The sequence below is a fragment of the Eumetopias jubatus genome, unplaced genomic scaffold (genome assembly GCF_037043125.1).
Source record: "Eumetopias jubatus isolate StellerSeaLion01/CBP00866 unplaced genomic scaffold, mEumJub1_p1.0 scaffold_17, whole genome shotgun sequence".
Classification (NCBI taxonomy): domain Eukaryota; kingdom Metazoa; phylum Chordata; class Mammalia; order Carnivora; family Otariidae; genus Eumetopias; species Eumetopias jubatus.
This window is the reverse complement of record NW_028274823.1, coordinates 85,160,872-85,187,063: the sequence shown is the minus strand read 5'-3', so window position 1 is coordinate 85,187,063 and position 26,192 is coordinate 85,160,872. Positions and strand designations below refer to the sequence as shown.

Sequence of the window (26,192 nt, the reverse complement as noted above, 5' to 3'; positions counted from 1 at the left end):
AAGGTGATCTAAGTATAGTATACACACCAGGTTTAAAAGAATTGGTACTCTCCCCACCCCCCGAAAAGGGACCATATCATTAATATTTCTTAAGTGGATTATATACTGAAATGATAATTTTTGGATATACTGAGTGAAATAAGTATATTAATCTCACCATTTTGATTTTGAATCCTTTAATATGAGTACTAAAATTTTTGTTTGCATGTGATTTGCATTATATTTCTTTTGGCCAATGTTGCCTGTGAAGTTTTGCACAGAGAAATCATGTTCTGGCTTACGTTTTTCAAAGGTTGTTGAGTGGGAGATGAGGTGACCAGCTGTGAGTCTGTAGCAGGAAGGAGTCCAGGGAGAGATCGTTGGTGACTTGACTGGAGGTAGAGGTGAATACAAGGAGAGGTGATTAGATTAAGGGTATATTTTCAAGGTACAGCCTCTAAAACTTGTCATGGATTTGATGTATGAGCAAAGGCAAGAAGCAATAATGACTCCTGGGTTTGGGTTCCGAGCAGATGGAAAAAAATAAATAAATAAGATTTTTCTTACTTGGCCACCAAAGAATTTGATAACATGGTATGTGGGAAAGTAATAGTATTCTGTTCTTGGAGAGCGTTGACTTTATTTATTTATTTTTTATTTTTTAAAATATTATTTATTTATTTATTTATTTATTTGGCAGAGAGAGAGACACAGCGAGAGAGGGAACACAAGCAGGGGGAGTGGGAGGGGGAGGAGCAGGGAGCCCGATGGCGGGCTCGATCCCAGGATCCTGGGATCATGACCTGAGCCGTAGGCAGACAAGACTGAGCTACCCAGGTGGCCCGCATTGATTTATTTGTTAACAAGATTTGGTTCCCGTCAATAAATGTCCTCACGCCATTCTTTTTTTCATTATCATTCTGCTGATTTCCCAACTTGGTGATGAATTGAAACTCCATTATTTCCTCCATACGGCCACTTCCTTAGCCCTGCTTTAAGGTTATTTTCTTCTGCCTTATTTATTCCTCGTGAACTGAGTCATTATGTATAGCAGGTATGGTACAATCCCATGAAACCAGTGGAAACCTGTGAAAAAAATGTAAGCCCAGCTGGACTATATGAAATGTTAGTATCTGAGAGTTTGTTCAGTTGTATAGTCTTTCTTGTCTGCTGCATCTTAAATTGTTGTAAGTATTGGCAATCACATGCTGATTTTAAGTATACTTAGCACACAAGATGGGGTTGAAGCTGGGGAGGTTATCAACAGAGGCTGACCATAAATGATCTAATTTTTATCAGAATGAAATACAGACATTTCAATATACGACTCTCGAAAACAACATTTTCTGTAATTGGCTTCTAATAGCTGTAAAATAAATTGAAGCCAGTCATAAAAATAAAACACAAACCCAACATAAAATGAATTCCTACTTTTTAATATTCAGGGTATAATTCATTATTCTTTGAAAAAAAAACATGATTTGGTTTTATTCAAAGCCTTGATTCTTTGTTTCAACATAAAGCAAATTCCTCTGCTATTTTTTTCTGAAATTCTCAGTTTGGGGCTTATTTTGGCAGAGAAGAAATAATCTCCTTTTCAAAGAACAAATACTTTAAACGTACTATGTGGTAAGAAGTCATAGTTCTTTACAGAATGGAAGCTAGCCCAGAATGAAATTGGACTTTTATAAAATAGTGTCTCAGTGTTGTTATTCATGCATATTGTGGTAGTTTCTTTAATGCTTAATTCCTTGAAATGTGGAAAAGTATAGGGATTTGAAGTCTAATATGTATTTCACGTCCTATAGCAAAATGTTTAATTATCCCCAATGTGTCAGTATTGAGCTAACAACATGGAACCATAGTTACAAAGCGGGGAGCTCTCCCTTTCAGGTGCCCTATTTGTGAGGGTTACAATGTCCCATTTTATATGAGTTCTTAGTTATTATTTGAAGGTATGCTTTCGGAGCACAACATGAATAAACACTAAGGATTAAATTTCTGTCAGAATGGCTCAAAGTCACAGTACTTGTTGTTTTGTTTCTGATAATAGCTTTCAGATATATTAGGGTAAATTCTTATTTTTTTATTTCATGTCCCATGGATTTTCCAAGTTCATACACAGTTGACCCTCGAACAACATAGGGCTCAGGAGTGCCCTACAGTTGAAAGTCCACATACAACCTTTGACTCAGCCAAAAACTCAAGTACTCATCCTGCTGTTGACTGGAAACTTTACCAGTAACACAATTGATTAACATACACTTTGTATGTTCTATGGATTATATACTATATCCTTACGATGACATAAGTTAGAGAAAAGACGATGTTAGTAAAAAAAAATCAGAGGAGAAAAAATACACTGAAGATGCTGTCATGTAAAAATCCCATGTATCAGTGGATCCACGCAGCTCAAACCCATGGTGTTCGAGGGTCAAGTGATTCTCCCCTACATGCAGAATTAACCAATAACAAGGACTTACCAACTCAAGTTGACCTTTTCTGAAGATTCCATTGTATAGTAATTCAGTAAAGAATTATGTGGGCTGATGCCCTGCTTTCAATAGGTTTGTATTTTAAGGGTCAGAATATGCATCATTTGTTAATTAACAAATTTCAGAATCTTTCTAGTGAAAACAATACTAGTTTCTGTTGGGAGAAATAAAAAGTACTGAGGGATAATAAATTGACTTTCTAGTTAATACTTGCCATCTGGTACATGTAATAGAGAAAAATTTAAATATATAATTGTGCCATTCACCCATTTCTCCCAGCAATATGCATTTATAAAAAAAAAATTGGGCTTAGCTATAACGTTTACATGGTATATTTTGGCAGAATCAGTATTTTTTTCTCCTTTTATTTTTTTTGCTTTTTTTTTGTTGTACTCAAACCTCTGGAAATAGTTAAAGCCAAAACAAACAAAATACTTCCTATAATTCCAGTAGGGACGTTTTAATTTTGCTTCTATTTTAAAATAATGTTTGAAATATTTGAACAATAACTATTGTTTTCAAGAAGAGATGTGTAGACTCTTCCTTCACTGAAAGCCTATTTTAATGGAAGATCAATTAAAAATGCTATTTTTTGAGTTTTACAGCACATAGAGCCATCCTTTCATTGCTTTTGTTTGCTCTGTGAGAAAAGTGTAAGCATTAAAAAAATAAAATCATATTGGAGGAAGTATTCTGTTTAAGAAAATAGCAAGACTGAAGAGTAGATTTTGATTAAGGGGGAAATCAGTTTAATTCATAAGAGGCAATTATAATGAAGGTTCCAGTATATTGGCTCTAATATTCTTATTTTAACTTATGATTGGTGATATATGTATCTACCACTTATTACTTATTAACATCACTAACATAAGTGATATCAGTTATTAACACAAATATTAACGTTAATAAAAGTTAAATAAAAGTTAATGAAAGAAGTTAATTTATACAGCTATTTTCTATCCTGTGTTTTGAGGAAAGTGGTTATTCATAATCCAGAGATAAAATCCATTCACAAAAGCAGTAAAAAAAAAAAAAAAAAGGCATTTTCCAGCTTCCTATTGTACTTATCTTTTCATCAAAAAAATCTTTGGAAATACAATTGGGGATATTGGAGAGAGAAGCCGAAAAAAGTAGAGTGTCATAATCTCTGTTGTACTTTTCCCAAATATCATACCCTTCCGTTCAGTTTATTTTTCAGAGCTTTTGCTTGTACCAAAGAGAACAGAACTGGAAAGCGGATGTAGGGCGAAAGATGGTTATGGGTGGCTCCATTGAAGTGTGAGTCACAGTTACTATATAAAGGTTTTTAAAATACATAAAATCAAAATTCTTTCTATCATATTCTTTTACATTTTATGGTGCAAAAATTTCGACAAATAGAACAGCTTATTATTATTATTATTTTTAAGTAGGCTCTATACCCCATGTGGAGCCCAATGTGGGGCTTGAACTCATGACCCTGAGATCAAGACCTGAGCTGAGATCACTTAACCGACTGAGCCCCCCAGGCACCCCAAACAGCTTATTATTTTTTATCATCGGTCCCAACCTGTGGTATAAGGTACTAGACTGTTCCCTTGTGCATCCACTCAGTTCAGACACCCGATCAGCAAGAGCCAGTTCTCCTCTCTTAATTACACATGATTCTTCTCTTAACTTTCTCTAACTCATGCACAATTTACCTCTGTCTATGCTGTGTTTTTTTTTAACCCAAGAAATAAATTCAACCACAAGTTTGTATAAGAAAATTAGATTTGTATCAGCAGCAACACAAATGCTAATTTAGACACTTTCATTTCTATCTAAATTGTATTAGATGCTAATTGTAATTATTTTTTAATGTTCCACCTACTCAAAGAGAATTTTAGGCATTTTACAATGATTCATACAATAAAACAAGGTAATATGCATTTAACGTGGGTCATAAAAATAAAGCAAACAGAATAGAAAAATTAAACGAGTCAAGAGTGAGACTATCACAGAGACAATGAGACTGGGCCCTGCGGAGTCGCTAGAGGAGTCCTGAACTTGATTTTCATTGGGTTAGAGCCAAAGTGAAAGAAGCAAACCAATGAAAAACCAAAAAAGAACAGAATCAGTTATAAAATTGGAAAAAAAATACATTTCTGAGTGAAATGCCAGTTTGGAGGAGAATGCCTGTATCCTGCGGGACATCATAGCATGTACCAAGTGTGAAGTACATAGCGTCCCGTGTTTCTCAGAACCTTACGTAGGATGTCGTCTGGGTGGCATCTCTAAGGGTTTATCAGTGCTGGATATCAGGAAAGCTTGCCTTGGGTCCCTGTGGCCATCTGCAGTGGGTTCTTTAGCCAGGCTTTTGAAACACTGTGACTAGTACCTAGGGTGGAGTCCCTCTGGTTAAATGCAGTCCATTTACTGCGACAAAAGGCTAAGTGGGGTTTGCAACCAGGAAATGGTGAGGAGTTGCTGTAACCACCACAACAAATGACACATCTTTGCAGCGCTCTTTTTATTTGTTGGGTCTTGTGCACTTAATGGGTGCTATGGAATTAACTTCTCGCAGAGCCCTTTGAGGTAGGTCTGATTACTTTCCCCATTGTACGGATTGAGTTCCCTAAAGCTTTGAGTTGAGAAGTAGTAGTTTCCACCAAGACACACACGGTAACAAGTGGTGGAGGTTTAATCTGAGTTTCTAGCCAAGGACCAGCAGCAGGTTGGGTTCCTAACCACTTCCTTTTTGCAGGGTTTCTTAAGAGGGAAACTGAATTAAATATCCAACCCATCCTTTTCTAGGGAATGGGCTTCTCTCACACACAGAAACTTCCATCAAATAGTAATTTTAGGTTGGCTCCTTCTCACAAATGGGTGAATGAAAAGATAGCCGCTGTAATAATTTTAGTGTGAATAACTAAAAGGCAAGATCAGCCATAAATAAATACTTGCTTTAGCGATAAAACGATTTCTGTAAGGCTCCACACTTAATTTTTTATAATGCAATTTGTGGTTGAGACTTATTGAAGAGGTACATATAGGTAACTGGATAAAGTGATGTTGTAAATTTAAAATGTAGGGGCATCTACCAAAAAAAAAACTTGGCTTGAGAATAAATTAAGTGACCCAGTTTTTCATTGGTGACTTCAGTTTATGATTTAAAGAAAAAAGCTATTTGCACACTAAAAAAAAGTTCAGTTAAATATGCCTTTCAACATTTATTGCAAAATTTATTAATTTATCCAACATTTATTGTAGAAAGCTACTTAGATAAGCTATTTCTAGTTTAAATTATAAACTAGTTAAAATTAAAATTGACATGGTAACACAAAAAATGTTTTATACACATGTATTTTCATATAAACTTATGTGCCTAAAACATTTACATATACGCATATATAACACATATGTAAATACATGCATATATGTACACCTATGTATATTTATATGCATATAAAATGTGTTAATTATATTTAGAACTTCGGAGTTTTTGGAACTTTGTCTAGAGATGGCATAGTAACATATTACTAAGTATTATGTGTACATTACAGACCTTTTAGAGTAGAAGAGTAAGCCCTAAATAAACGTTCAAATTTTGGTTAATGATCATAATTACCATACTAATTCATTTGCACTATATTTGCTTCTTGGAAGATCAAAGACCATCCTTTGTTTTGATAAAGTTTGTTATAATCAAATACTCTTCTGTTATATGTTTGTTTACACTATTTGTATTTGAAATTGATAGATTGCTCCCTAGAATTTAGACTCAGAGCAAATGTAAATGACTAGATTTTTCCAGAATACAAATTCTTCTCAAACTCTCTAATGAGCACCCACGCAACTTCAAGCAAAAAGCAAAATACACGGCCAGCAGAATTACAAAGAGTCTAGTAGGACCCATTAGACCCGGATTAGGAAAATTAGACAGATGTTGCTTCCGTGACAGAATTAGAAAAATGACTTGTGCTTTGGTACGGTGGGACCTTCAAAGGAAAGACGTGTCTTATGAGGTCCAATGTGCTGGAAATGGGCTGAGGCTAACTTCAGTGGAGGGAGCTTTGCTGGAGGCTCCTGGGAACCGATCGTTGACAGTAGGAGGAAGGAACACGGGCTGGGGAGTAGAAAGGAACAGGGGCGGGTGCAGAGCCCAGGGAAACAAGAACCCACAGGGGTGAATAGGTGCAAGTGCGATTTCAGTCTGATGAATGTGTAGCACCTCGGTGAGTGAGTTCCAACCATTTTACAACTCTTGCGACCAAACTCCAGAGAGCAGAGGTCTTGGTCTTGAGTTGCCTGCAGCCGTTTGCGGCACGGGATGAGGCAGGACGGGACCACGGATTCAAGTCAGTGGTACGTGTTGGGCACTGGGCTAATTCCTCCATTGAAGTCAGGGTGTCTTTAGGGAGGTATATAAATGCTTTGCAGCCAAAACTCAACAGAGTTCACATGGGTCGTGGGGGGGTGTTAGTGCTTTTTTTTTTTTTAAGATTTTATTATTTATTTGACAGAAAGAGACACAGTGAGAGAGGGAACACAAGCAGGGGGAGTGGGAGAGGGAGAAGCAAGGAGCCTGATGGGGGACTCGATCCCAGGACCCTGGGATCATAACCTGAGCCGAAGGCAGATGCTTAATGACTGAGCCACCAGGCGCCCCTGTTAGTGCCTTTTTTATCGATGCCTTCTTTTTGCGTATCTTACAAGGACTAAGGACAGTTCTTGCGGTTTGGACATACGTCTGCCCCTGATGGCAATAACTGACCCACGGCGCTGTGGCTTCCACTGGCCATGAGTAGGCGGTGTCCAGGATGACGGTTCCTTACCACAGTTGGAGGTGGGGGCTTGATCAGGCCTTGCTCATATTTTTATTTGTCATTTTTAGTGGCAGAAACAAACTTCAGAACTTGCTACTTTGTAGTTTGTTTGAACAATTTCAAATTATAATTAAGCGGTGCTGATGAGAATTCACACGTCTTCAGTGAGAGAAAAGTAGCAAATGCAATTGGAAATGTGCAGCCTCGTGGCTGTTGGACAGAGAGCACAGGGGATCGAGGAAAGGGGGTGAGGAATAATCATTGGCCTCACGTAGTTTGCTAAACATTCTTTGCATATCACCCACTTTGGTGAGTGGTAATACACACTCATTTTATAAGACTACATAGGAGTGTGAAAAACAGTCTCCTTTAGGTGTCTACCTGTTCTGTGTGTCAAAGACAAACAAATCTGGATTTAGAAGAGAAACTTTATTTCTAAGGATTGTTCTAAACCCGGAGAGAGGAACTAAGATACTAGGGAGAAGAACCATTGTCATGGGGAGAACCGTCTGACCCAGAGGTCGGCAGCACGCAAAGGTTAGGCAGAGAAAGCCTTTCTTTTATAGGGAGCATTGAGCAAGGGTAGAAGGGACCCGTTGTGGGCAAGTGGGGCGACAGAACAATGGATCTAGATCAGAGAGTGTTTCGCCCCAACATCCGCCGTTCTGGGAGGGACCTGTGGGTTTGTGCGCTGTCACAGGCAAAGGGGAGGTCAAAATCCAGAAACCTGAAGGAAGGAGAAAAGCTTAACGAGTGTTCGGTTAACAAGAATTTTTATCCGTTTGTTTGTTTGATTGATCAGTTGGGCCAAAACAGTTCAGCTAATCATGTATGAAGCAAAAAGTGGGAATTTTGAGGATCCGTGCTGGCATCCCCCATGGCTTAGAGAAGGGTGGCTCTTTGCAGTAGGTCATTTCCTGGAACACAGCTGCCTGGGGCACTTCTTGTTACGTCCAGGAGCAAAGGCTTGGGTAAAATCCACTGTCACGTGTAAAAGGGGGTATTGTCTGAACCCTAATCTTATATTTCCAGGAAAGTAATTAATCAACATGCTTTAATAGGTATTTCCTGGTTCACTGTTCACGTAGTATTACTTCTTTAGAGATCCCAAATAGTATGTACTTTATAGCAGGTATTAAACCACTCAGCAATTATGACATTATATAAACTGTAGGCCCCGTCCCCATCCTAATCTAAAACAGAGCCGGAGATTTCTTTCTCTAAAATTTAATATTCGTACATCTGTAAAACATTTCTTCTATAAAGCCAATGAGAGGTGGAGGGGGGGTGACTGAAAATTGTGGGAGAAAGTCAGAGCCTGATTAGCATAAGCTTTTATTTGAAAATGCCAGGCATGGAAGTCTCCCGAGGACCGTGGGGAAGGAGGACAGAATGTTCTGTAGGGCTTCAGCAGGATTGTTCTTGGGGCAAGCAGCCACTATGTGAATAGTCTGGGTAATCAAGAGGGGAGCGGGGAACAGCTAATGGCCCAGCTCCTGTGCAAGAGGCACACAGTGGTGGAAAATTCTCAGCCCTTTGGGGTCCTTCACAGAATATTGCAGTCAGTAAATACTCCTCTGTGACTCTTTTCATTTTTGCAGTTGAGTGCATTTTTCTCTGCATTATAGACCTAGTATCATCGAAGGGTGTCATTAAATAGTACCTGGTGGCTATGCATAAATCCCACTTTTCTTGAGACATCGGCCAGCTTTAATACCATGCTGTATAATAGTGTGGTTATACCACTGTCACCGTGACGACCTTTCCCCATGCACAAAATACTGGACTTCATTAGGAAACAATTCGGATGGCACGAGAAGACACAGAGAAGGGGTTTGTGCTCTGTGTTCCGTACAAAAGGCAACAGAAGGAAGCAGCCAGAACTCTGAAAAAATGGTACCCTCTTTTGAGAGCCATCCGTACCTAGGTAGACACTTCAAATGAAATAAGGAAGCATCAGAAATTGATCTCGGAGCTCTAGTCTCTCCTTTCTGCTTTTCTTTAAACAAAGAATAATCTATAAAAATTGACCTATTTCCAAATGAACGACCACAAAAGGCCAGAGCTTATCTAGGTCAAGGAGATAATTACTGGGAGTATTTGTCCAGTTAAGCATTGCCTTTATTGATCTATTTTAAAAGATTTATGCCTCCTGCACATTTAACCAGGCCTATTAATAACACACAGATATTAATACTTGATTATGTGGTTCATAGATGGCTCATAATCAGGGGTTATGTTATATCTTCTCTTCCTCCAAATTGCAGAGTAGACTGGGCATTTAGCAAGTCCTTCATCTCCTTTAAGTCTTTACTAACTTGTTTCCCCGATTCTCCTCTCGGCCCCCATTGCAGCCTGTTCACAACACAGTGGCCAGTGTTGCTTGCTTTAAATGTGAGGTCACTTAACATTGCTTCCATGTTTAAACTTCAGCAGTGGATCCTGATTTTACTCAGAACAGAAGGTAATGCCCTTCCAGTCCTCACAAGCCCCTCCGTGATCTGCTCCTACCTTCTCTGCTCCAGCCACACTCATACACCTTGCTTTTCACATGGTGGTGGGGTGGGGGGGTTGAGGGGCTGGTTAGCGATTTCCTCCTCTTGGAAGGCTCCTGCCTGCGATGTCCACGTTTACTCACTGTCTCCTTCAGTCGGCTCACACAGCGACTTCTCAGTGACACGTTTCCTAAACATTCTTGCCATTTGATTATTTTATTTTCATTTTTATTTTTTTAAGATTTTACTTATTTATTAGAGAGAGAGGGAGAGCACAAGCAAGGGGAGCAGGCAGAGAGAGAGGGAGAAGCAGGCTCCCCGCCAAGCAGGAAGCCCGATGCCGGGGCTCGATCCCAGGATCATGACTGAGCCAAAGGCAGATGCTTAACCAACTGAGCCACCCAGGTGCCCCACATTTTATTATTTTATTATCTGACCTATCTTGCTCAATTAGAATGCAAGTTCTGTGACATCAGAGATCTTGGTTTTGTTCACTGATATATTCCACGTGTCTAGAACAGTGCCTGGTCCGTGGTATGCATTCAATAAATATCTGTGGAATGAATGAATGAAAATAAATGAATGAGTGAGTGAAAATTTTCCACTAATCACTTACCTGAGTTTTGCTATAAATTTATTAGACAACTCCAACTCCAGCTTAATCTTCTATATATTTTTTTTTAACTCTGAAAATGTATATAAAGATTTTCCCCCCCTTGGGGTGCCCGGGTGGCTCAGTTGGTTAAGCATCCGACTCTCGGTTTCATCTCAGGTCCTGATCTCAGGGTTGTGAGATCGAGTCTGGCATCACGCTCTGCACTCAGTGAGGAGTCTGCCTGAGATTGTTTCTCTCTGTGTCCCTCTGCCCCCCACCCCAAATAGATAAATCATTTAAAAAAAATTTTTTTAGGGGCACCTGGGTGGCTCAGTTGTTAAGTGTCTGCCTTCGGCTCGGGTCATGATCCCAGGGTCCTGGGATCGAGCCCCACATTGGGCTCCTGGATGCTCAGCGGGAAGCCTGCTTCTCCCTCTTCCACTCCCCCTGCTTGTGTTCCCTCTCTTGCCCCCAAAAATATTTTTTTTCTTAAGTTGGGGAAGGGGCACCTGGGTGGCTCAGTGGGTTAGGTGTCTGCCTTCAGCTTGGGTCATGATCCCGAGGTCCTGGGATTAAGTCCCACAACCGGCTCCCTGCTCCATGGGGAGCCTGCTTCTTCCTCTCCCCCTGCTGGTGCTCTCTCGCTCACTCTCAAATAAATAAATAAAATATGTATTTAAAAAAAAAAAAGCTGGGGAAGAGGAAATACGGAGCCAAAGAGTTTTTATTTTTTTATTTTTTATTTTTTTTTAAAGATTTTATTTATTTATTTGACAGAGAGAGACAGCGAGAGAGAGAACACAAGCAGGGGGAGTGGGAGAGGGAGAAGCAGGCTTCCCGCTGAGCAGGGAGCCCGATGCGGGGCTCGATCCCAAGACCCTGAGATCATGACCTGAGCCGAAGGCAATCGCTTAACCAACTGAGCCACCCAGGCGCCCCGCCAAAGAGTTTTTAAAAGTATGACCATATTGTTTTTTTATGCCCATTACAAGAAATTCAAGCAACATAATATAAAGAGGCAAGTTTTCTTGAACATTTTATGGCAAACTCAAAATCCTACCACCTGAACCTAAGCATTATTAACATTATATAAATGTCATTGCAGTCATCTCCCTTGATATAGGGAGAAACACATGACACAGGTGTTACAGATAAGCAACATTGAAGGTCTCTGTCTCTGTATACATGTGTGTCTGTATACTCGTAGTGTATAAATAATTTAGGCTGACAGGCTGGAGAGAGACATGTTTGTTCTTAATGAATTTACATGTAGTAAATTCTCATGACATTTGATTCCAAACTGTATGTATGAATTGGCTTGGCATATTAATTTAAAGCAAAACATAAAGGCAATTTAAACACTGGTATTAATTTATATGAGTCAGTTCAAAGTGAGTGACTAAAAAATTCATGAGCTCAGGAAGCCTTTAGGCAGCAACAATGTACCCATGTGCATTTGAAGATCAAGGGCTGAAGAGCCATTCTTTGAATAGCATATATATGTAATATATTCATGTATGTAGGTAATAGACACAGAGACAGACATGGCAGACATGCTTAGGTCTATGGATATAGATGGCAAGTGGAAAGACATATTTTTACAAAATGTGTTCTCATTTAAAAAGGCTTAAATTTAGTTTAACATATATTTATCAGAAAAGGTAAGGAAGGAGTTCAAGTTTGGACACCTTTTTCTTTTGGGTATTTCATTCCAGAAGATCTCCAAAGTTTTAAGAGAAAAGAATTCAGGGAGAAGACATTGTTCCATGTTTTAAATGATGTAAGACATTTTTAGACTTCACTGGTATGTGATTCCCTGATGTGATAAAGCAATGGGTACAATTATATTTCATTCCATATTTAAAGTTTTAGTCACAGTAAGTCTGCACTATTCCCCCAAAATACAGGAAAAGACACAAGCTCAATACACAAGTTTCTTCATTGTAGGAAAACGTAGTTTATGCATATATAAGTGATTTCCTTGGAACATGCTTAATCAATGTGTACATGCACTGCAGCAGTTATAAATTATTAAAGTGCAGTACTGGGACAGATAGCCACCTTCTGCAATATATTTAACAACGTACTCATATTTGGTTTTTGATTCGTGAATATCACTAGTGAGAAATATGCTTTCTTAACAATTCCACAAATTCATTAAATGTCTTGAATGAATTAGAGACAGGGGAGAAGTTTATTAATGCAAACTTTTAAGCCAAATTAATAACAAGCATAATCATATTTTATGGAACAGTGACTATGTGCTCAAAACTGTGCAGAGATTTGACTACAAGTGTTTGTGCATTTAATGCACACAATCCTCCCACGTGGCAGATGACTTCGCATTTTTGTGGTTAAGGAGTCGGAGCCTTTAATGGCTTCTTACTGGTCTAAGATTTTGCAGTTCGTAAATAAAGAAGCTGAAAATTGAAGCCAAACATCCAAGCTCTTTACCGCGGATGTTCTTCCCATTCATGCCTGTATCAACTGTCAAGAGTATAAAGTGGTTTGATTCCAAGGCCTGCCTTTCTTTTTCCTTTTTTTTTTTTTGTTGTTGTTGTTGTTGTTTTTGTTTTTTGGTTAGGGAGCATAAGTGTCTCAGGAAAAGAATCCTAAAATAGGCTAAACGCTGTCCCACAGTCTGTGTCTCCTCGTGTAGCCATTCTCAGGTTCCGGGGAGAATACATTCTTCTTTTCTTTATTCCTCAGCAAGGATCTCATCAGAAGAGATCGTATTAGGCTGATGGACCAGTGGGTGTGAGCTGCTGAGAAAAGGACAGGGATGAATCGTACTTTAAGAAGAGGGACTTCGTGCTGCTCCCTACACATTTAAAAGCAAACAAACACAATTAAAAAGAAAATAAAAGCCAACAGAAAAAGTGCTTCGCTACCATGGGTCGCGTCCCCTGGCGTGGGCCATACCCCTGTGCTCAATGGTGCTGCCATGTTCCCCAGGCTCAGTGTCAGTGCTGCTTCTCTGGCAAGAGCAAACCAAACACACACCAGACCCTTAAGGAAACGTTTTTTTTAATAGAGCAGAAAGCAGGTCAGTTTTGGCATCTGAAGTAAAAGCTATTTCCTGATGTATTAAAGGACTTTAGATGATATTGCTTCAACTGTGTCCCTTGGAAAGGGCCTCACAACCCGGACTCCAAATGGAGCGTCAAGTCTGTAGATAAATGTAAAGATATTTGCTGTGTGTAGTTATTAAAATCAATTCATTTACATTTGAATGTCTATAAATATTTAATATAGATTCTGATGTTAATCCATGGGGCTTAATAATGTGAAGTTTTTAATAAGGCAAAGACATTAAGGAAATTGTCATTTGTGGTGATAGAGACCACAGACACTTACATGGCGATAACTTGTGCTTCCGATTAAAATCAAATTATGCAATTAGAAAAAATTGTATTTTCCAGAAATTACCTATAGGTTAACATTATTTCTGTCCTTTCTATTGAATATTGTTGAGTCTAGACCAAATGATAGATGTTTTTGTTGTTTGTATTCACCTAAATAGCTTCTGAGATTTGCATGCAATATATTTCTTAACCTGGTAAAACATCTCTCCCTTCTCTCGTTGTTGTAATGCTCTGAGTCTTTATACCATGAGGGAAACAGGTACCCTAGTCCTGGACCTTGTATGACAGTCCATGTTCCATGTATCACAGAATCTCGTGGAACATACAATTTATAGCACCACCCATGTGAACTCAAGAGTTCTAAGACCCCCTGCCTCCTATAAACCATAGACAGGTTTATTATTTGTACAATATAGTTGGCAATTCCCATGAGACACATAGAGCTCAAATGGTATCATAAATTCCAAAAGTCTAGACTTAAACAGGACATGGTTGATGACCTCTTTCTACCTTATTCAGTTTCTAGTGTCACTGGGAGTTAAATGCTGAAAAAATAGAAGTTTTTTTCAAGTGTTCATATTCAGTAAACATTAGCAAAAACCAGGCTGTCATCATTTTTCATTTACTAAATGTCATTTCAAGTTGAGAGTGAATGTCACGTTTGTACTTTGATTTATAGGATTTTGGATCGCTATGTTCAGGAGCAAATTCCCGGTGCCAAGGTGGTGGTGGAGTCCATTGGTGCTCGCAGGCATGGGGATGCCTTTTCTCTAGAAGATTATACCAAATGTGACCTGACTGTCTACGCAATCGACCCCCAGACCAACCGAGCCATCGACAGAAATGAGCTTTTTAAGTAAGTCATTTTATTGTCTGTAACAGCTCCCTGGTGACAGCATCACCCTACAGATGATCCTGATTTAAGCCTGTAAGTATTGAAAGTTTGAAACCAACCAAATTGTTGTTGAAAGTGAAGTGTAAGCAAAAAAAAAAAATCAAAGACAATACCTAGGGTGCTCATGCCTCGATGTTTTCAGGGCCAGGTGTGGGAGAGAGTGACTTTGGAGGTCAGAAGGTCCATTAGGAGCAAGGGGCAGTCCACAGAGATGACCTCAGACCTCCACTCCTGCTCCGACGCCCTAGCCGTCCGGACGGGGAGAGCACAGATTCCTTCTTCAAGTATCAGCCTGCGACAGTGTCGGGAGGCATGAATTTAAAGAATAAATCTAGCTTTCCTCAAGGTTGAATCAGCAAAAATGAGTCTCTTTTTTTTTTTTTTCCCCTTGACTTGGGTATGGGGGAGAAGGGGAATAACCCTTCCACCTCAGTCCATACTTTCCATCTATTTATTTCATTCTGGTGAATTTGAATATTTGAGTTATGAATCCTAAAAAAAAAAGAAAATGCCAAATTCTAAGCAAAACGGCTGCTATGCATTCTGCCCTGGAAATCATTTTAAAACAGCTTACCCCTTTGTTGTTGTTGTTGTTAAGTTTGAGCTTTGCTCTGGTGACACCTAGTGTCCACCAGACTCTTGGAATGCAATTCTCATTTAAATTGAACTACATTTTTACTTAAACAATATATATATATATTCTAAATATTTATTGGTATTTGTGTATATATGTACCCAAATCCATAATTTCAGATTTTAGTTTTTCTTTCTCTATATATACTCAGGAGCACTAAATAAATATATGCATATACTAATTTGCAAATATATCCATATGTGGCTGCATTTATGTATTCAGCAAATATCTGTCTATTTATTTATTAAAACCCATACATTCTGAGTTGAGTCTTTTCTGAATTTAAATCTGTTCTTGAACAAAGTTTCACTGCTGCTATTTTAGCAACAATGAAATAGTGATTTAATAGCAACTTAATTATAAAAGAGCCATAGTTATTAAGTATGTTATTCATCAACTTAAATTTAATAGCTGTTTGGGCAAGACAGTATGTTAATCGTGGTGGGGAGGTAGAGAGGACTAAGCAGTGGCGCCCTCTCAAGTTCTAGAACCAACATCCAGATGAAGTAGCAGTTTAGATCTATCAAGCCAATTTTTGCGTATTGTATTAATTTTTAAAATTAATTTAGAGGGGCGCCTGGGTGGCTCAGTCGGTTAAGCGACTGCCTTCGGCTCAGGTCATGATCCTGGAGTCCCGGGATCGAGTCCCGCATCGGGCTCCCTGCTCAGCAGGGAGTCTGCTTCTCCCTCTGACCCTCTTCCCTCTCGTGCTCTCTCTCTCTCATTCTCTCTCTCTCAAATAAATAAATAAAATCTTAAAAAATATAAATAAAAATAAATAAAATTAATTTAGAAATGTACTTTAAAATTACATATATTCTGTTGTCATTATTAACATTTATTTAAACCCATCTGCATTCTGTGTTTTTACATACATTGGTTTTATTTTTAAATATGATGATACGTTGTTTGAATTTAGGGTGTTTTCCCTAACTCTGGAAACATCTGTTTTCTTTAGGCTGTTAGCCTAGCTTTAAAGAGTAAAGTAATGATGATCATCATCTGAATTGCATATGTAAACACTTCAGAGGTAAACAGGTTGGAAACTGAAGCCAGTTGGGTTTCAACTGCCACTGGGAAGTATAAGATAAACATCCTTCATTCTAAACAAGTTTTCCCAAACCTAGATTATATTGTAAAGAGTAAAGATAGAAAATCAATTGAATAACTATAATAGCTAGGAAAGAAGGGAAAAATCGAGGATAACTGTAAATCAAAATTTTCTGTATTGAAAAAGAGGGTGGAATGGCCATGAACTATTAAAGGTTTCCCTTAGCAGCTTGAGCTAGTACCTGAGAGACACTATAATAATATAAGTCTAATATATTATTAGTTAATTATTAATATAATAACCTAAGACCCAGACTTGTTCCTTGAAACGTTTTTTAATGAAATTATATGGATATATTTCATAATCCAAGGCTCATAATGCACTGATATTATCTATCCTGTAGTTAGGAGAGCTGGTGAAAATTTAGTTTTTAATACTGAACAAATATACTAGCACATTAAGATTATCACGTAACGGAAATAGGATTATATTTTCAACTTCCCTGGTCCTAGAATGTAAGCTTTTGAGGATGTTGGAATTCCCAGGCCAAAGAATTAGAAACAAACAAACAAGGTATTTCCTCAAAGGAGTTCACTTTGATTTTTAAAAATTGATTTAAGTCTATCAAAACTTTTCTTTAAAGCTTGTGAAAGCATAGAGAAGACCAGAATCACTGTAATGACATGTTAACGACTTTGCTTTACAAGGTTATGAGTATTTTGATTTTTCTTATTTTTGGTTATCTGAATCACTTAGATTTTTTTGCAGTAAATATATATTCCTTTTATCCTGGTTTCATTCTTCCTTTGGTTCTTTGACCTTCTTGAATCTGCATTTTTTGTTTGTCTTGGTTTTTTATGTTGTTTCAATTTCTAGAATATCCTTAGACATTATCTTTCCAAGTATTTCTTATAACCTAGATTCTCTTTCCACTCATTCTGGGACTCCAATTAAAATTTATTTTTCTCCACATTTTTGGATGCTGTCTGTTCTTGTCTTCTTCTCCTCGCCATCTCTTCTCTTTGTGCTTTCCTTTAGATAATTGCCGTTGCCTTGTTTTCATGTTCACGGATTCATCTGTTAGCCTGTTGATGTGCTCATTAAAGGAATTCTTCATCTTTATATCTTAAAAAAATAAAAGCTTCCATTTCCATTTGGTTCTTTCTTATGGTTCCTACCACTTTATTGAACTTCCCATTGCTTCAAGCATGTTGTTTGCTTTCTGCTAGATTCTGTAATACTAAGCAGAGCTGGATCAAAGTCCATCTGGTGTCCCAGCATCTGGGCTGTGTCTGGTCTGGCTCCGCCGCTGGGTCTCCCTGCAGGCCCTGGGAACTTCTCTGCATTCTCTTACCCCTCCCATTGGGGCGGACTGCGCTTGCTCACTGCTTGGCTCTCCCCTCACCGTGAACATGCAGCAAGGTGGGTGGCTCGCTCTCTCTTCTCCTTGTCTAGCCTGCGTGCCTGGGACGTGGGCTGAGGCTCTCTCACATTTCTCCCCCTCCTTTCCATGGCAGCTACTCACTACACCATCTTTGTGGTGTGTCTTGGGTGTCAGAGTGTTCCCTGCCCCTCCCGACCAGCAGGAAACCTCTACTCCGTGCAGGGTCTTCGGCCCAAGAGAATGCCTGTTCCTCCTCTACATGGAGTGGAGTGTTGCTTCTACCTCTTCCCCAGAAGCAGTGGATTTAGCCTGACCCCTAGGGATTGGGATACTTCCTCTCCCTCTTTCTGCAGCTTAAGGCTCTTGCTTTGTAAGCCCATACAGGTCCGAAGAATTGCAAGGTGCTCCAGCCTTAGCTGCTTGCTCCCTCTAACCACTGCTCTAGAAGGGGATTTCTCTCCTGTCTCCAGCCTTGTCCCTAGTTTATCTAATTGGGGTCCTTGGAAAACAGTTTGCAAGTGAGTACAACGCCAACCCCCGCCCCTCCACTTTGAGTTCATCGGTCTCTTACGCCAACTTTGCATGTTGGTACATACTTAGCTTCTAAAAATTTATTAAAATTTTAGCTCATTTGCAGGTGGCTGAGTGGCTCAGTCAGTTGAGCATCTGCCTTTGGCTCAGGTCATGATCTTGGGGTCCTAGGATCGAGCCCAGAGTCTGACTCTACGCTCAGCAGGGAGTCTGCTTCTCCCAGTTCTTTTGCTCTCTCTCTCTCTCTCTCAATGAATAAATATTTAAAACATTTTAGCTCATTTCTTTTATTTGCTTTATTGGCCGCCACCTTTTCCTCGTTCTGTGAAAGCTGAAACAGTGCACGGTCTCATGTCCCTGTGGAGGAAACTGTCACTCTTTGCCATTTGGCATTTTCCTTGCAAGAAAGTTAGTTTTCGTATTACCTGACTTTTTTGTCATTAGGGTGGGAGTCACAGGCTCTTATGGCTTTCTGCACCCTTAGCAGAAACAAATCATATTGCTTTAAAATAGAACTTAACTAAATATTTGTTTAAAAAAAAGCAAATACAGTTTTAGCTCATGCACCTTTTTATACATCCAGCCTGTTTAACATTGTCTGTCCAGATGATAAACGAGAAGTGGAGAAGGTAGGAAGGGCCTGTACACTCTGCAAACTGCATTTACAATATAGCGTATAACAACACATTTATACTTTAAAATAGAATCTGATTACCAAGCTCTTATAAAGCTTCTTTCAAATTCCTAAGACCAGGAAAAAAAAAAACATAAAAATTAAGAATAGTGAAAAATTAAATAATGGAAAACTAATTATTAGACTCTAGTTTACTATAAATAGAGTATGATATATATTAAGGAATAGGAAGTAGTCCATAATTTGGAACTGTATAAAGGAAATAGTGGTCTACCCATGATTTGCTTTATTAAGCAAAACAACCTTATCCAAGTGGAATGGATGTGGGCAGATGTGTTAACCATCACTCCCTCTGAATGCCTGTTTCAGAGACCCAGAAACGGGGTATTTACCAGGGAAAGAGGCAGCCACCCCTCTACCATCTAGGCTCAGGGCTTTGTGAAGTAGGAGTGCATACTCTTGCTCACCCTCCCCTTTATCTCTACATTTATATGTACATTGCACTATGATAACCATCAAGGTAAAATGCAGGGTCAGCTGGTGCTTACACACCATACTTTGACAAGTCGGGTCCCACACAAGTCAACAGAGGCAGGGATGCGTGTTTGCATGTGTTCCATCAGCACAGTGAATCAGAAGACAAGGAACTGGCTTAGGAATTTATTGCATTTCAGTGATTTGGGAGAGCGAGGTTCTTGTCTCACAGAGTCGAAGAATGAATCTCAAGGACAAAGGAGAGTGAGTAAAGCAATAGCAGTTAAGCAAGGGTACAGAAAAAGCTCTCAGGAGTGACAGTGGTCCCCACTGGGTTGCCACTGAGGGCCTTTAGGGTTGGTCTTTTTTAGAAAGCTAACCAGGGAACTTAAATCCTTTTAACATTTCTACTGATACCACCGCAGAGCAGGGACTAGAGAGAACCCCTTCAGTGGCTTACTTCCTTTTTAGGGTCGGTAATTTTCTTGGTCACGAGTAGCTGGTAGAACAAGACCCACCTCTGACACCTAGTACAGGATGGCCTGGTTTGTTCCCTTATCTCTGGTTTCCTTTCATCTACATTTTTGAATTTTGTGAGCCTGATCCAATGGCCCCCTCCCTATCTCTCCCTACTTAGCCTCACGTGTCCCTCACTCAACAGGAAAACAAAGCAGATCTAACAGATAGATCTCCTTCCTAAGAAAAATAAGGAGGGGGCAAAATGGGATCAGTAATAAATACTGAAAAACAAAGTAAAGGAAATAACATCCCGATGACTCAGAGGTAGTATTTATCTCTGTAAATATTCTCCTCCAGAAACCACTGGAAAACAGTTTAACGTTTTTAAAAGAAAGCAAGACCGTATGGGACAGTGAAATGGCATGTGTGTTTGAGGAGCCCTGAATCCTTCCCTGTTTCTGGTGAAAGAACTCCACCAATGCTCTCCACCACGGTGCTGGTGATGGGCGTCTACACTGCCTCCCCCTCAGGACACCAGTGCTCTGCTCACTGCCTGGATGTGGGTCAGTTAGACACACATAAGGACTCAGAGTCCTTCTTCAAGGACCAACATGGAAGCTAGTTTTGTCCCCAAATTAGAAAAAGTATAAAACAAAAGCCTGAAGTTTCGGGGGCCACTTTTTCCACCTTGGTATGGAAAATCTCCAAACTTGCCCGAAATGAGGAAACATCTGAAAAAGAAATTGGCAGCATAAAGTATATACAAAAGAAGCTCAGAGCACACTAAGAAAAAGAAAAAAAAAAAAAGAATTAAAAGGAGATCAAAATACATTTAGAGGACATTGAAGATACAACCTGACAAGTGTAGGCATCTCTGCGGTAAAACACTTTAGTAGTTATTACAGAAACATAAACTAAAAATATAATGAAAAGACTCCATTACTTTCCCAGACAGAATCAATGAAAATGTCATGTGTCACTGAAAAGTATCTGAATATGTTTTAATACCATTGAAACACAAATAAAAGTGACTCGATTATAAAGAAAGAAAAAATTAGCTAAGCCTTAGACATCCCATGTACATGATAGAATGTCAAAAGGCAGTGGGAATCGGATCCACAGTTTTTTAAGGAAAAACGTTATGACTCAGGAATTCGTATCCAGACAAACTTTTTTATGTAGAAAGCAAAAAGAAGGATATTCTAGATGAGGTTATGGGTTCAAAAGCAATCCACTCTTCCAGGAAACAATGAGAACATTTACCTAAATTGAGAAATAAACCAAAGTAAATATCAAAATAATGGAGCTCTTGGAATGTAAAAAGACTAAGGAATATTCCCTCAGGTGATGGGATGTCAAATGCACGAATCCTGTGGAAGTGGGTTCATCTAGTGGATTCCGCATAATACGAGTGAATTCTTCCCCCAGACTAATGATCTACCTCTACTTCTGATTATTCCCGGTTTCTAATACTGTTTTCTTGCAACAGAACTCAATCTGTACTTTATTTGGAACTTACCTTATCTGATAAACAATTCAAACAAAATGTGGTACCATTCTATTCTAGCACTTGGAACCATGATTTAGTCTTTATTTTTTAACAGACCTAAAAATAACCTAGGAAAAACGCTATAAAAGTATATTTTATATCTACAAAAGCGTATTTAAAAAAAAAAATCCTAACCTGCCTTACATTATCGTATGAAAACTTGAGTAAAAACATGTGCACCTTCCAAACTAAAATTGAGTTATCCAAGCCATTGGGTTTCTTAAATGGCAAGTCTAATAAACTACCCAGTGGAATTCGTATCTGATATGGGTCATCTCTTTATTTTTTCCATAAGGAAGCTATGAACACTGTGCAGTAGATATAAAGTCAGCATGATCATTCAGAATATTAAAAAAAAATGTCAAAAGGGATAAAATAGACTGTAAGATGCACAAGCATGGGGCACTTTGTTATCACGGGATGGTGAAATTTGAGGCCATTTAAAATTTTTTCTCCCATTTCTTTGTGTTTTCCACACTTTCAGCATAAGTGTGGAGGTTTATATTATGCAATATATTTCTAAAATAATGGTTTTCACTTCATATATGCTGTATAATTACAAGAATAAAATATTTATAAAAAAGGTGCGATTTGGATATATCAAAATGTGAGCAGCCTCTGTGTTGGGGCCTGTGAGTAACTTTGCTTTTTGAAAAGTTCTGTGCTTTCCAATATTCTATAGTTAAGACATCTGACTTTTATAGACAAACATCTTTAAAAATTCAAAAACAAAAATACCTAAGACATGGTGTGGCTTTCTGCTATTAGGAACACAACTGTTACATCAATATTGTATTTATAAGGGATTGTGCAAATGTTCCCAAGGAATTTTGAAAAAAACTATTACCTGCTAATTACAACTTAAAATATGTAACAACATCATTCAATCCAATAAAAATAAGTAACAATTATTCCTTGATTACCCCCCCAACGCAATGCCCATAGTAGGAACTGCATTATCTAGAGGAAGTTTGCAAGAACTTGTGGGCTTAAATTAGCTAATTCCTGTCGTCCTGACTGATTTGCTATCTGCATCATTCATAATAGTCTTCTCTGTCTAGACAGGAAACACCTTTTAATTTGTTCACCTCTTGCCCATAAAATGTTTTAAAGGTTTCGAATTTGAAAGTGTCGACATACAAGACAAATGGAGATTTTGGAGCCTGAAGGCTTGGGTTGGTCTCTCAGATTCGTGGCCCTAACTGTGTAGCTTTCTGGCCTGCAGTAAATTAGCATTATAACATTCTGTTCTGCAGGATCATTCTGAGGACCCAAGCAGACAAAATGCAGGATATAATTTTAAACTCTGCTATATGTAATTTAGAATATTTATTCACCTGAATAACTTAATAATGTATATAATTTCAACAGAGTGATATGAAGTTCAATGATGTTGGTAATTATTTTTTTCAAGTCTGTGAGCATATTAAGTAAGAGTCATTGTTATTAATGTCTGTGATATGTGTCTATAGGTAGTAACTGCTCTTCTTCATTGCTCTTGCTTTTTATATATTTTTTTAATTCATAAGACTCAGCTTGTGTTTCAATTAAAGAAAATATTCAGTTATCACAGATTTATTTTTTAAAAGTATTTAATATTTAATAAAAATAGTAACGATATTACAAAGTTATCTCTTTAAAATATTTTTAATAGTTTATAAAACTATTTTTAAAGAAAATACTAAAAGATATTACAAATTCTATAGGAAAAAAAGAACTTTTTTTCTGTTAACTTCATTGACTTCACTATTTATCTAACAATAAAGATTTCTGGATGGCAAACTGCTTGATATCAATAAAGACTTCCAGCCGCATTACGGGGAAGGAGGACGCATTTTGGAGATCCGCACTCCGGAGGCAGTGACCAGCATTAAAAAGCGAGGGGAAAGTCTGGGCTACACCGAGGGGGCCTTGCTGGCGCTCGCCTTCATCATCATCCTCTGCTGCATTCCTGCCATTTTGGTGGTTCTGGTCAGCTACAGACAGTAAGTATCCCTCGATCAGAACATGGGATCATTGAAAAGCCACCCGTGGGGACATGGCTTTGGAGTCCCAAAACAGGAACGGTGCAAACATTTTGGGGACTGCTGTATCCTTCTTGCACCCAATGGCCTTCCTTTAAGGGAAATCAAAACAAACTTCCAGCATTTCCCACAGAGTACTCAGTGTTCCCATGCTCCTAATATGTCCTCCTCCGATAGGCCTGTTAGGTTAGCTCCTGTGGTTAGGTTCGTCTATGTTCACGCTCTATCTGAGGTTCTGAGCCTCGGGAGGGAAGGCAGCAGGGACCCTAGGGAGTGTCATATGTAGTGGAATGACATGTGCAGATATCCCTGGTCCCGAGGAGGGTCTGTGACCTAACCACATGGTCGCGACAGCATCGTATCCATGTTGTTAAATATGCATCTGTGTTGGCAAAAATCACTTAAAAATCGTGGTATGCCGTAGGTCATTTTCCATGGGGGTTCTTCCTTCCTGGGTAGCCCTGTGAGAACCTATATTGTAACATATGACCAGGATATTTTGGCTGTGGAGGCCTTCCATTTTCCCTCGTTCCTACGGGCAAATGTTTCCATTTAAAATACCTATATTTGTCTTATTTAGGCCCTTTGAAGTAGTGAAGTAATTACAGATAATATAAGCATCTATATTCAAAGTCGTCTGGTAAGCTATTCTTTATTTGACACTAGGTGCAAGGAACCTTTGTGACAGAGATCTAGGCATTTAAAACATCTCCGTATTGATAATGAATGATTGGTGAAAAGAGTTGTGGAATAGGTTAAAAAGAGTAGTGGCCCTAAGGGTACCACAAAATGCAAATAAATAACAGACAGGGATCACCAGTCATATGAATTAGTGACACAACACAGAGGAAGGAATAATGGCAGAACTGCCCTTCATCATTTAAAATACCTACAGGGAAGGACTCAACCAGCACTTACATATTCTTAAACTGCTGTCTTTGTTCTCGAACACAGAATTTTCTTTTGAATTAAGGTAATTCCTCAAGGAATTACCTTAATTACCAGGCAAGGTAATTCCAACCTAAAAGTTGAAAAGTAGGCTCTGCATGAAGATGCCATAGGAATATCTTTCATCACAAAAGCAATGTGAAGTTGCAAATACAACATGTAGGTTGACATATTAGAGTCTGAAGTATCCTTAACAAATCAACTGATACACCGAATCTAAAGCCTATGACCCAACTTAAGAGTGACAAATGTTTTAAATTTTTAAGCCATCAAGCCAGTATTAATTTTCATGTTAAATCTAATCTGTATTACAGTTATTCTTGTTCATTGCACTGCTTCCCAAAGGAATCCTGTAGCAAGAAAACCCGGGAGGAAACCTCTTATATCTGGCACACAACACACTGAACAAAACTGAAGCATCCTAGGCATTATACTCAGGGGTCTGAAATTTAACAAACCACTAAGATGCTTATCATTTAAATATGTTGTAAATGGATTTAATTTTTTTTTTAGTTCAGTAATCAGATCGACACTATGAATTCATTTTAGTTGTAGCTTTTTGTAAACTAACAGAATTAAACAAAATGAGGTCTGCACTGCTCATGTTTCAAAGTAACATTCTAATATTTACACATCTAACTTTCATATTTTTATATTCTGCTTGTAAGAAAGACCAGATGGATGGCTATTCTTTCGCATTAACATTTGTTTTTGAAATTCACTGTACATAAAAAACTTAAGGGGCAAATATGCAAAGAAAGTGCCCTGGATTCATGACCCAGGAGGGGCACCTTGCAGCCTCTGCTGCAAAGGGAAGCCCAGGGTATAATCCGGGCTTGTTGCCTGACTCCATCCCTGTAACACACCCAGGACGCTGAGAAGCTGATTACAAAGATCAGATCATCTTTACTATTCCATTTCTCCGTCAGAGTTCAAATTCATGTCTCCATGTTTTCATCTAGTTTTTTTTGTTTGCTCCATTTAGTTCATTTCTTTGTTTCCCTGTAATGAATGTTTTCACAGCTTCTGTGATGTTGCCAGTAATAATAAAGTGCTCCCACATTCTGACTTTCTGAATTTAAATACTTAGTTTCCCTGCTGTGTCATTAAGTCTGTGTCATTATGAGTTTAACAGGTAAATTATTCATCATGTAGAATAAATCAGATGTTAAAATATTATGAATGCAGCACTTCTAATGTAAATTTCTCTCTCTCTTTTTGCTCATTGCTTTTCAAAACAGGTTTAAAGTGTAAGTATAATTAACATCTTGCATATGATTTTACATACTATGAAAAGAAAAACCCCAGACATGCCTTCTATCTATCTGCAGGAGGTGTATGTTTTTTAGTTCAAATTCTCTTGTGCTTTTGTATATGCAGACTTGAGCTGGTTTTTCACTTTGGGATACAAGGGAGGAAATGTGAAAAAAGGCAGTTTGCTCTAATAGCTTCCACACTTTGAGCTCTTGGTTTTCAGGAAGGAACGAACCGTTGGTGTCCAGGACATTCAGAAAGGGCTGCAAAGCTCCAAGGATAGAATCTGGGTGTCCCTAGGTATCCAAAGGAAACCAAAGCTAGCCACCTCCCTCCTCTTCAGGAGAGAGACCCTCTGTAAACTACACAGCCTCTTTCAACGAATGTCAAAAAATGTTTCAAATCATTTTAAATAAAACAACTCTTCTTTAAACAGATGATGAATGATAAAGAAAAATTATGTATCTTGAACATTATGCATCTTCAGCATTGCCTCGAATTATGAGATCCACTGAATAACCACCAATTATTAATCACATTTTTACAGATAGCTTGCCCCCAGCTTTACTATTACTATTTCACTTAACCTGCATATATTTCTACTGAATTCTACGCATTATTCATGGGTAAATATTTTAA

General features: G+C 38.5%; 1 protein-coding gene across 17 annotated transcripts in view; it reads left to right on the top strand.

The window, feature by feature from the left end:
• PCDH15 (protocadherin related 15) overlaps positions 1 to 26,192 on the top strand; it is a 781,344-nt gene that overhangs the window by 730,379 nt on the left and 24,773 nt on the right. For 13 of the 17 annotated variants that reach the window (XM_088020022.1, XM_088020021.1, XM_088020020.1 and 10 more), the window contains 3 exons: positions 14,396 to 14,572; positions 23,094 to 23,312; positions 25,541 to 25,549. In XM_088020022.1, coding sequence (XP_087876148.1) covers positions 14,396 to 14,572; positions 23,094 to 23,312; positions 25,541 to 25,549 — 405 coding nt within the window. The remainder of the gene's footprint in view (positions 1 to 14,395; positions 14,573 to 23,093; positions 23,313 to 25,540; positions 25,550 to 26,192) is intronic. The other 4 variants (XM_088020015.1, XM_088020016.1, XM_088020009.1 and 1 more) reach the window with 1 other exon arrangement.